The sequence below is a fragment of the Megalobrama amblycephala genome, linkage group LG19, assembly GCF_018812025.1.
Source record: "Megalobrama amblycephala isolate DHTTF-2021 linkage group LG19, ASM1881202v1, whole genome shotgun sequence".
In the NCBI taxonomy this organism is placed as follows: Eukaryota; Metazoa; Chordata; class Actinopteri; order Cypriniformes; family Xenocyprididae; genus Megalobrama; species Megalobrama amblycephala.
This window is the reverse complement of record NC_063062.1, coordinates 38007565-38018934: the sequence shown is the minus strand read 5'-3', so window position 1 is coordinate 38018934 and position 11370 is coordinate 38007565. Positions and strand designations below refer to the sequence as shown.

General features: G+C 34.2%; 1 protein-coding gene across 1 annotated transcript; it reads left to right on the top strand.

The window, feature by feature from the left end:
• The first annotated feature begins 1121 nt into the window (after positions 1 to 1121).
• Positions 1122 to 11370, top strand: gpib (glucose-6-phosphate isomerase b). Its single transcript, XM_048169027.1, has 18 exons — positions 1122 to 1309; positions 1648 to 1738; positions 1812 to 1880; positions 2198 to 2317; positions 3933 to 4016; positions 4479 to 4625; positions 5320 to 5391; positions 5477 to 5521; positions 5683 to 5736; positions 6181 to 6241; positions 6324 to 6367; positions 6957 to 7109; positions 7189 to 7318; positions 7395 to 7471; positions 8826 to 8954; positions 9265 to 9340; positions 9433 to 9499; positions 10851 to 11370. The coding sequence occupies exons 1-18, from the start codon at positions 1191 to 1193 to the stop codon at positions 10972 to 10974; spliced, it is 1662 nt and encodes a 553-aa protein (XP_048024984.1). The 5' UTR covers positions 1122 to 1190; the 3' UTR covers positions 10975 to 11370.

Below are 11370 nucleotides of genomic sequence, written 5' to 3'. Positions count from 1 at the left end.
TATTTTATTTGATTTTTACATTTGATTTTATTTTTATTTTATATTTTTATATTTAATTTATTTTATTTGTTATTTTATTTTATACATATGTTTTTTATATATTTAATTTTATTTATTTTTTTATATTTTATTTGATTTTTACGTTTGATTTTATTTTTTATTTTATATTTTGTTATATTTTATTTATTTTTATTTATTTTTAGATTGTTTTATTATTATTTTGTTATTTTATGTTATATTTTATTTTATTTTTAGATTTTGTTATATTTTATTTTTTGTTTTATATTATTTAATTTTATTTTTTATTTTATTTTTACGTTTTATTTTATTTTATATTTTGTTATAATTTTTATATATATACATATTATTTTATTATATTTTATTTTTACATTTTATTGTGTATATTTTATTTTGTTTTAATTATTTTATTTTTTAGGTTTATTTTATTTTGTATTTTATTTTTTATATATTTTATTTTATTTTAATTATTTTACTTTCACATGTATATATTTTATTTTAATTATTTTTATTTATTTATTTATTTTATTATTTTATTATTTTATTTTATTATTTTATTTTATTATTTTATTTTGTTTTATTTTATTTATTTATTATTTTATTTTATTTTATTTTATTTTATTTTATTTTATTTTATTTTATTTTATTTACTGAACGTAGTCGCAGAGAGTGTGATTGAAGTGATGGACTCCTGTGTCCTCTAGTGTTCAAACAAACACAGTATTCAGCGTCTTTCACATGACAGATAGATAGATGGCGCCACAATCACTCAGGGGAGCATGTTGCAATTTTCCGACTGTTTCACAAATGTAAACTAATATTTACATATATAGTGTGTGTGCGTGCGTGTGCTTTTAGGGCATCTTTTTAAAATAAACTTTTTTTTAAAAAATATATTATGTACATAATACTCTGTATAAGATATGCTTACAGTGAGCTCCATAACTTGGTACATAAGTCCCAGATTTGCAGTGTGCTCTCAGTGTACAGTATGTACAGTGGGGTCCAGTGTGTGCGTGCGTGCGTGCGTGTGTGAGGGGGTGTGTTGAGCTGCAGATCAGCTGCTTTCTTCGCCCTTCATAAGGCGGATCTGTGACATTTGGGTTCAGTTCAGCCGGAGGATATTACACACACACACACACACACACAGGTTCGGTCCGATACACGTCACGATGGGACTGACAAGCGACCCAAACTTCCAGAATCTGGAGAAATGGTACAAATCAAACGCCGCGAATCTCAATATGAGGCAGATGTTCGAGGCTGATAAAAACCGGTTTCAAAAGTTCAGGTACTTCATTTATTTATTTAACTATTCTGCATGAAACGGATCATTAGTTTAAAGTCATTTTATTTAATTAAAAACAGCAATTGACCTTCACAGATCATGCAGTAAATGTAGTGGGCGGGGTCAGAAGTAAGAAGCCCTGTCAATCATTATTAAACCCCGCCCACATTCAAATTCACAACTTTTAAAATGTACACTTTACAAAATGGCATAAAATATGCTAATGCTACTATATGTATATATTGAAAGTAAACAGTTATCTGGTCTCACATGTTTTGCATGAGTTTATCTGTAAGGAAGAGTTCATCTGAAGAAGCCAGATGTTTGTATTCTTTTAACAGCTTAACTTTAAAAACAGATGAAGGAGACATTTTGCTGGATTACTCCAAGAACCTTATAAACGAAGAGGTTATGAAGATGCTCGTGGAGCTGGTAAAGTTTTGAACAGAATTAAACAGAGTTATCCTCACATGGTACTTTGTAAATAAGATTCGCTTTCTCCTAGGCAAAGTCTCGTGGTGTGGAAGCCTCCAGAGACAAGATGTTTTCAGGAGAAAAGATTAATTTCACTGAGGTATTTAACATGTTTGTGTGTCTGGGTTTAAATCAACACATGCCCAAATACACATCCCATTTGTTGGATTTATTTAGCTCTGTTTGGACATACACATTTATTGATTGAAACTTAGTATATACGCTATAAATTATTCTTAATTTATTTAACATTTATAAATGTAAGATGCACTTGTAGAGCACTGCACTAACAACAACAGAGTCATGGGTTTGATTGAACTGTATATTTTTAATGCAATGTAAGTTGCATTGGATTAGTGTCTGGCAAACGCATAAATCATAAATGTAAGCATTGCATGTTGATTGTGTCGTCTACAGGGTCGTGCTGTTCTCCACGTGGCCCTGAGGAACCGCTCAAACACACCCATAAACGTGGATGGGAAAGATGTGATGCCAGAGGTTAACAAGGTTCTGGAGAAGATGAAGGGCTTCTGTCATGTGAGTGTCTATCTGTGGATATGGATACTGTAAAAAGTGTTTCAGCAGGGACCAGGTGTCAAGTTTGGGCTGAGGAAGAAGACGAGGAGAGCGTAGCGGAATTAAAGAAGACCTATAATGCCCATTTCACAAGATGTAATATAAGTCTCTGGTGTCTCCAGAATGTGTCTGTGAAGTTTCAGCTCAAAATACCCCACAGATCATTTATTATAGCTTGTCAAATTTGCCCCTATTTGGGTGTGAGCAAAAACATGCCATTTTTGTGTGTGTCCCTTTAAATGCAAATGAGCTGCTGCTCCCGGCCCCTTTTCCAGAAGAGGGCGGAGCTTTAATGGCTCATCAACAACAAAGCTGGAGAATCTCACGAAGCCAAGATGAGGATTGTCAGTAACGGCGTTCAGTGTATCCAACACCAGACAATGAGCAAACTGACCTGAAGGAAAAATATATACAGAGTGAACTCAATAGTGCTGCGTATGACTATGTCTAATTCCATCTATATAGTAGGCGAAAAACAGTATGTGACAAAAGAAGTATGTCAGAATTCATAGTATTTGAAAAACTAGTAGGTGAAAAGTCCCCGGATGACCTACTATTTCTGGTGATGTTCTGAAGTGTGCATATGATGGGCACTTGAGGCCATGGGAGACGATTTGATGGAGCAACTCAACTGACAGTGTAGGTCACATGACATTGGTAATAGGTCATGTGATAATGACAACATGGTGAATGTAGTACGTTAGAATTTCATTCATACTACACATATTCATACTATAGAGAACATGCTTTTTTAATGGTCGCGAAGTAAGTTCAAACGTATTACCTACTATACAGTATGTGATTTTGGGCGTAGCAAAGAATCAGGTGTGTGAAATCAATGAAAAATGAGTAACCATGACAACTAATGAAATCATACTTAGTAACGAAGACAACTAAGGAAACAGGTAATTATGAGAAACAAACTAACACTGCGTCCAAAATCAAATTCTTTCCTAGTATATAGTACGCAGAAAACATTACGCCAAAAGAGTAGTATGTAAGAGAATACATAGTATTCGAGTGGGTGAAAAGTCCATGGATGACCTAAATATGCATACGATGGACACTTTACTATCCCATGAGGCCATGGGAACACAACTGACAGCGTAGGTCACATGACAGCGGTAATAGGTCATGTGATAATGACAACATGGCAGATGTAGTACGTGAGAATTTCATTCATACTACACACATTCATACCATATAGAATTTGAATTTACTTTGCAACCATTTAAAAAAGTCTGTTCTATATAGTATGTGTGTAGTATGAATGAAATTCTAACGTACTATATCCATCATGTTGTTACTGTCACATGACCTCCCAGCATCATTTGTGTCGCTTCACTTCCGTTCATAAATCCTCTCCCGTGGCCCCATGGGCTAGTAAAGTGTCCATCGTATGCACTTCTACTTTTTACTACTTGTATGCTCTTTTGGTGTACTGTTTTTCGCCTACTATATATAGTATTGGGAAGTATTCAATTTCAGACACAGCGTAAAAGTCCATGAAAACAAAACATTGAAAACGTGACACCAGGATGTTATTATAACTCACAGGTTTTTCTTCCCGCCACAGAAAGTCCGCAGTGGCGAGTGGAAGGGTTACACCGGGAAATCCATCACTGATGTGGTCAATGTCGGCATCGGTGGATCTGATCTGGTTTGTGAAATCAAAACCATATTTTACATGATTTTGTTCTTTTCCTCCTGCTATGGTGCTCCAAATTAGGGGTTTTCAGTCTTTTAGATGCCAAGAACACCATCCTAAAATTTAACAGGCGTCTAGTTTTTTTTTTATACTGTGAAAAATGAATACTATAAGTATACTATAAATATTATTTAGTATATATTTAGTTTTAGTATATATTTTTATATATTTACTCATTTATTTCTTATTCATTTTAATATTTTTTAATGTTTTAATTTATTTATTATAATAATACTTTTATTTTGTATATTTTATATTTTTATTTTATATATTATTATTCATAATTATTTTATAAATATATTTAATTATTATATTTAATTATTAATATATTTAATTATTAATTATTATAAATATATTTAATTATTATAAAATATTTTATTTTTACACTTTTGCACTGTTTTGTTTGTGTTTCAGGGTCCATTAATGGTGACAGAGGCTCTGAAGCCCTACTCTAAAGGCGGACCTCGGGTCTGGTTTGTGTCGAACATCGATGGAACGCACATCGCTAAGACTCTGGCTGAACTCAACGCTGAGACCACACTCTTCATCGTCGCATCGAAGGTATTCAGAAACTGAACATATTATACAGCATTAGCAGAGATACATAAACATTACAAGAAATCTCTCTATACAGACTGTGACTTTGTAAAGAGGACCTATTATGTTCCTATACAAAGTATTGATGTTTTTTTGGCTCTACTAGAACAGGTTTTCATGCTTGAATGTTGATTATTTTCCTCATATTCTCCATTGTTGCAGCTCCTCTCTTCCCAGTCTGTCAGTAACGCTCTGTTTAGTTCTTGTCTCTATGAAGCCCCTCCTTCTGACAAGCACACTGTGCTCTGATTGGTCGGCTGGAGCAGTGTGTTGTGATTGGTGTTTGGGAAATGTCCTGCCCCTTACCATTACCACCAGTTTCAACACACTACTAACTAACTCAACCAGGCCCCGCCCCTTTATTCTGCATATGAATTATTTAAATGAGGAATATTATGAAGAAAACTCAAGACTACAATGAATAGAGGCGTTTCAGGGAGTTCAGAAACAGTTGCACTGATATAGAGAAGAACTGTCTGGAACTTTGCAGAGCTTTTTCATGCTCAAACAGCAAGATTATGCATAATACTGTACCTCTTTAAATGTTCTTTTACTAATGAAATCTATTTGATAATATGCATCATATTGAGGTTTTTGTGAAAAAATATGGCCACTGATAATGTTGTGAAATAGTTTGTTGTCTGTTTATCTTCCTCAGACATTCACGACTCAGGAAACCATCACAAACGCTGAGTCAGCGAAGGAATGGTTCCTGCAGGCCGCCAAAGACGTGAGTCTCATCTCTTACAGTGACGCGGATGAGACGCCTGTGTCATGCATTTATGTGTTCGTTCATGTTTTTATCATTCTCACAGCAATCTGCAGTTGCCAAGCATTTCGTGGCGCTCTCCACCAATGGAGTAAGTTCATTCTAGTTTACATGTAAAGATCTCATATCATCAACTTTTTTTAAATAACACGGTTCATTGTACTATTAAATCAATTAAAAACAGACATTTGAAAATATTACATCAGATTTTTTACATTTCTCAGACCAACTTTATTCCATTCTGTGTTTCAGCCCAAAGTGAAGGACTTCGGCATCGACCCGGAGAACATGTTTGAGTTTTGGGACGTGAGTGTCGGTCTGTTGAGGGCCTGAGCTATTTTTGCCGTAGTGGTTTGACCTGTGAAGTAGGTGTCTGGACGCTCACAGCAGCAGCTGCTGGTAACCAGAGTCTCTTGACTGACTCACGGCCACACGCCTCAGGGTTATTCGTGATCCTGACCTTATCCGAGCAGAGGTCACACAAAAGCTGGTTCACTGTAAAGGCCGACGGGCTACTTTTACTCACATTGTTGATATTTAAAGGGCAAGGTTCCTTACTATCCTGTTTATTATGGACACTATAAGCTCTTCAGCATACTGTATGTTTGCTCAAGTAAAGGAAAGCTTGATGTGGATTTGAATTCATGCTTTTGTATGTTTACAAAACTTGATTGAACATCTAATAATACAAAAATCACACATGCAGTGAAACATTTGGCTCTGTATTGTGATTGATTTTTTTATTTCCAGTGGGTTGGTGGACGATATTCCTTATGGTCTGCAATTGGACTGTCTATCGCACTTCATATCGGTGAGTTATCATGTGACTTTCATGAAGACAGCCAATGAGTGTGAGAGATTCTCAAGCGTCTGTCTGATCTCTTCTGTTTTAGGATACGATAACTTTGAGAAGCTGTTGGCTGGAGCTCATTGGATGGTGGGTTTTATTACTGAAGAAAAACATTATCAGGATTTGACCTTCATTAGTAGTGTCAAACTATAAAAATATGCTCAATTAAAATATTAATTTTTTTTTGTATAATGACCAGCTGATACACTGCCATTCAGAAGTTTGGGGCTGATAAGATTTTGTTATATTTTTGAAAGAAGTCTCACCAAAGCTGTATTTATTTGATCAAAAATGCAGTAAAAATGTAAAATATTTTTACAATTTAAAATAGTGATTTTTCTAAGTGAATATATGTTAAAAAGTAATTTATTTCTGTGATCAAAGCTGAATTTTCAGCATCATTACTCCAGTCTTCAGTGTCACATGATCATTCAGAAATCATTCTAATATGATGATTTGCTGCTCAACAAACATTTCTGATTATTATCAATGTGCATATTTTTGTGGAAACCTTTTTTTAGGATTCTTTCATGATTAGAAAGTTCAAAACAACAACATTTATTTGAAATAGAAATCTTTTGTAATGTTATAAAAATCTTTACTGTCACTTTTGATCAATTTAATGCATCTTTGCTGTGTTAATATCTTTTAAAAGCTTGCATAAACTCTCTGGCAGGACACTCATTTCCGTACGGCCCCTGTGGATCAGAACGCACCCATGCTGCTCGCTCTGTTGGGCATCTGGTACATCAATTTCTTCCAGGCAGAGACGCACTGCCTGCTGCCGTACGATCAGTACATGCACCGCTTCGCTGCGTACTTCCAACAGGTGTAGAGCTACACACTCCTAATGACAGTAAAACTCAAAAATATAAATGGGATGAGAATCTAATGCTGTGACTTTACAGGGTGACATGGAGTCTAATGGAAAGTACATCACTACTAAGGGTAGCAAGGTGAACTATCACACCGGGCCGATCGTATGGGGTGAACCGGGAACTAACGGACAGCACGCTTTCTACCAGCTTATTCACCAAGGTTCACCTGCTGCCATACAGAATGTGTGTGTTGTGGTATGAGAAGCATCTGTCTGACCCTTCTGTCTCCTCAACAGGAACTCGTATGGTTCCTGCTGACTTCCTCATTCCTGCCCAGACTCAACATCCAATCAGAAACAGCCTTCACCACAAGGTACCGAGTTGCAGGGTTGCCAAGCTCATTACAGCTATGTAATAAAAACAAATCATGCTTTGGTAAATCATAATTATGACACAAAAGGTTTATATATGATATATATATTTATGAGATGAAAAGTTGAAATTATGACTTACAATCATAATTATGACATAAAAAGTCAAAATTATGCCATACTAAGTTGAAATCATGACTTTAAAAGTACAAGACTTTTGCAAGTTTTGACATACTAAGTCATAATTATGAGATTTAAAAAGTCGAAATTCATAACTTTAAAAAGTCGAATAGTCATAATTAGTGCAAGTTTTGACATACTAAATCATAAATTATGACATGCTAAATCATAATTATGAGATTAAAAAGTCAAAATTATGACAAAAAGTTGAAATCATGGCTTTAAAAAGTCTGTCATAATTAGTTTGTTTTGACATACCAAGTCATAATAATAAGATTAAAAAATTGAAATTAGGAGTTTAAGTCATAAATATGACATTAAAAAATTATGACGTACTAAGTCATAATTATGACATACTAAGACTAAGTCATAATTAGATCTAGTTTTGACATACTAAGTCATAATTTATGACATGCTAATTCATAATTATGAGATTAAAAAGTCAAAATTATGACAAAAAAATTGAAATTATGACTGAAAGTCATGACATTAAAAATATTATGACATAAAAAGTCATAATTATGAGATAAAAGTCAGAATGTTGTTGTAATTATGACTTTTACTTTTTAAGTCATAATTCCAGTTCAGTTTAATTTAATCTCATAAATGACTTAGTGTGTAATAATTTTGACTTTTTATTTCATAATTATGATTTAAGCATGATGTTTTTCTTAACTCTGACTCTATTATTGAACTGAATCAACATTGAATAATGTTGAATAATGACTCACTCTATTGTCTTCTGTAGAGCTGCTTTATAGCTGAAATTTAATTTGTTTCATAATTAATAACATTAAAGTCGGCATGAAACGGAAGTTACTATCATCTTTACTTTCCTATTGTAATGAATAACCAAGTGAAATGGTTTCTGGAACAAGAACAAATGTAGGGCGGGGCTTGATGTTGTTCGTGTGGAATTGATTGGATGGTTGTGATTTGCTATTGGTGGATCTCATGTGAGTGACAGGTTGCCCCGCCCTCGCACCAGTAAACATGTCATCAGAGGAAAGAAAGTTATTTTGATTCAAGATTATAAGCCACATGAATTAAAAAAACTGCAATAATTCCATTGAAAAAGCAAGAATCATCACTATTATTATCAAGACTGTTTTATTACTGTAATGTGAAGCTGCTTTGAAGCAAATGCTATATAAATGAATGTGACTTGACTTGTAGATCCTGGTGGCGAACTTCCTGGCACAGACGGAGGCTCTGATGAAGGGAAAGACGACAGAAGAGGCGAAGAAAGAGCTAGAAGCTGGAGGACTGAGTGGAGAGAAACTTGAGAAAATTCTTCCACACAAAGTGAGAATATAAAGTCAACCACTGGCTTATACTGACCTCTACAGGACACAAATCACACTTCAGCCCATAAACACGACCTTGCTGCTCTTAATATTTCTGCAGCATGTATAATGTGAACAGTATGTGGATTTTCTGTACACACGGAATACCTACCTAAAAGTAATGTACAAAAATAATATTATTAAAAATAGTGGTTAGCATACAGTGTATATTGCAAAGTATACAATAAGCAGTTGAATATTTTGAACCCAGCTGTATTGCAGTAGCAGTAAAACAGTCCTGGTAACATCATCCATCTGTTTCTGTCCAGGTATTCCAAGGAAACAAGCCAACGAATTCCATCATCTTCAAAAAGTTGTCTCCGTATACTCTGGGCGTGCTGATTGGTGGGTTGAAAGCTGTTTTAAATGTTTTAGTGATGCTGTACAGTATTAGATATCAGATGTGCAGGTTCCTGACCTCTGACCTCTCTTTACAGCTATGTATGAACACAAGATCTTCATTCAGGGCGTCATGTGGGAAATTAACAGTTTTGATCAGTGGGGGTGAGTCAACGAATGCACGAATCTGATGAAATACATTTAGTTTTAATGTGTTACTACCAGGCCAGTGTTATTTTAGTATAACTGAAATACTGTTATAGTTTGTTTTAATATTTATTTATTTATTTATTTTTTGTAATTTCTGTTTTCATTATCGTTTCTGTCAAAATTCTAGTAATTTGTGTTTTTGTCATTTTTATTCGACTTTGTTTTTTCTATATGGTTTTTTTTAATTTTTCAGTTTTAGTTAGTTTAGTAGTGATGGGTGTTTTCAAAACACACTTTGTGAGGCTTTGCGAATCTTTTGTTTTTCGAATCAGTGGTTCAGAGCTCGATTCAACCACAAAAGTCACGTGAATTTCAGTAAACGATGCTTCATTTCGTCATACTGTTTTGAAAAGTTACGAAATTTCAATTGCTCACCATTAGGGGGCGATGATCTCAGTGAACCCATAAACCAGTGTCTATATGGTTTTTACCTGATCTCGGATCAGTTTTATAAAGTTGTAGACATTTGTAATAGCACATTTGTATAATAAAATAAGACGAGTATAGTTAATTGTCTCTTATTGGCCTGATTAGCCACATCCTCCATAAAACACACAAAACAAGCCCAACAAATTAATAAAAGAGCACATATTATACAGACACTTCATTTTTAATGGTGTTTGATGATTTATATATTCAATTTAATAGATTAACCTTTCAAGAAAACATTTTGTAACTGGTTTGTAAAAGGTATTTTTATGTATGTTTGGGCTGAGTTTTCATTGCATTTACACTGTTCTGACCAGCAGGGGTCACCAGCATGTGGCGATTTGAGCGCTTCAAAACAGTGAATCATTTTGCAAAGCAAACTCTGAGTTTCAAAAAGCTTAGTTTCTCCCATCACTAATGCTTAGTACATCAAGTTAAACTAAATTAAAATGAAAGATTTTTTCTTAGCACCCTGCAGAATAATTGTCATGGTCATGATAAGGAAGAAGAGGCATAACTTTATTTTATAAAACCAAAAGAGAATAAACAAACATGAGAAACAACTCAACTGTGTGCTACAACACATTCAACACCAGACAAACTAAACTGAAGGCAATTTATGCAGAGAATAATGATCTAAACAAGGAACAGGTGTGAGAAATCAATGAGACAATGAGTAACCATGACAACCAATGAAAACACAGGAAACAAATGAAAAGTCCATGAAAACGAAACTAAAACAACAACTGAACGTGACAATGATAAATTAAAATAAGTTTATGTTTTCTTTTGGTTTTAATTAACTATAATAACCCTATTCCAGACTTTTTTATATATTTTTACATATACTGACTGTCTGTCTTCTCTCTAAACTCAGCGTGGAGCTCGGGAAACAGCTGGCAAAGAAGATCGAACCTGAGCTTCAGGATTCTGCCGAGGTCACTTCTCACGACTCGTCCACGAACGGCCTCATCAACTTCCTCAAGAAGAACTTCGCTTGAATGAACCCTGAAGAGAAGCTTCACCTTTTCCCAGAATCCCCTGCTGCACCCCAAAACCACAGCAACCTTCTGAAAGCACACAGCCCAAAAAACAAGGCTGAAAACTGAGGGTTGCCTCAAAATTGCACCATTTTTAATTAGATTTTAAAACATTTTGAAACTATAATGTGGTGTATTTTTAAAAGAGAATTAAAACATTATTATATAACCATGAATAGGCAATATTGTGTTAATTTATCATTATAAAAAATGATAAATCAGAAACATTACCATCTTTGTTTTACACCGAACTCTGAAATATCCCTCGTTTGAAGCACCAGTTTACACTTCATGAAAGTTTCTGTTTTCATCACAAGTGGGAATCTTTTTTTCCAAAATAAATCACTTTGCACAATT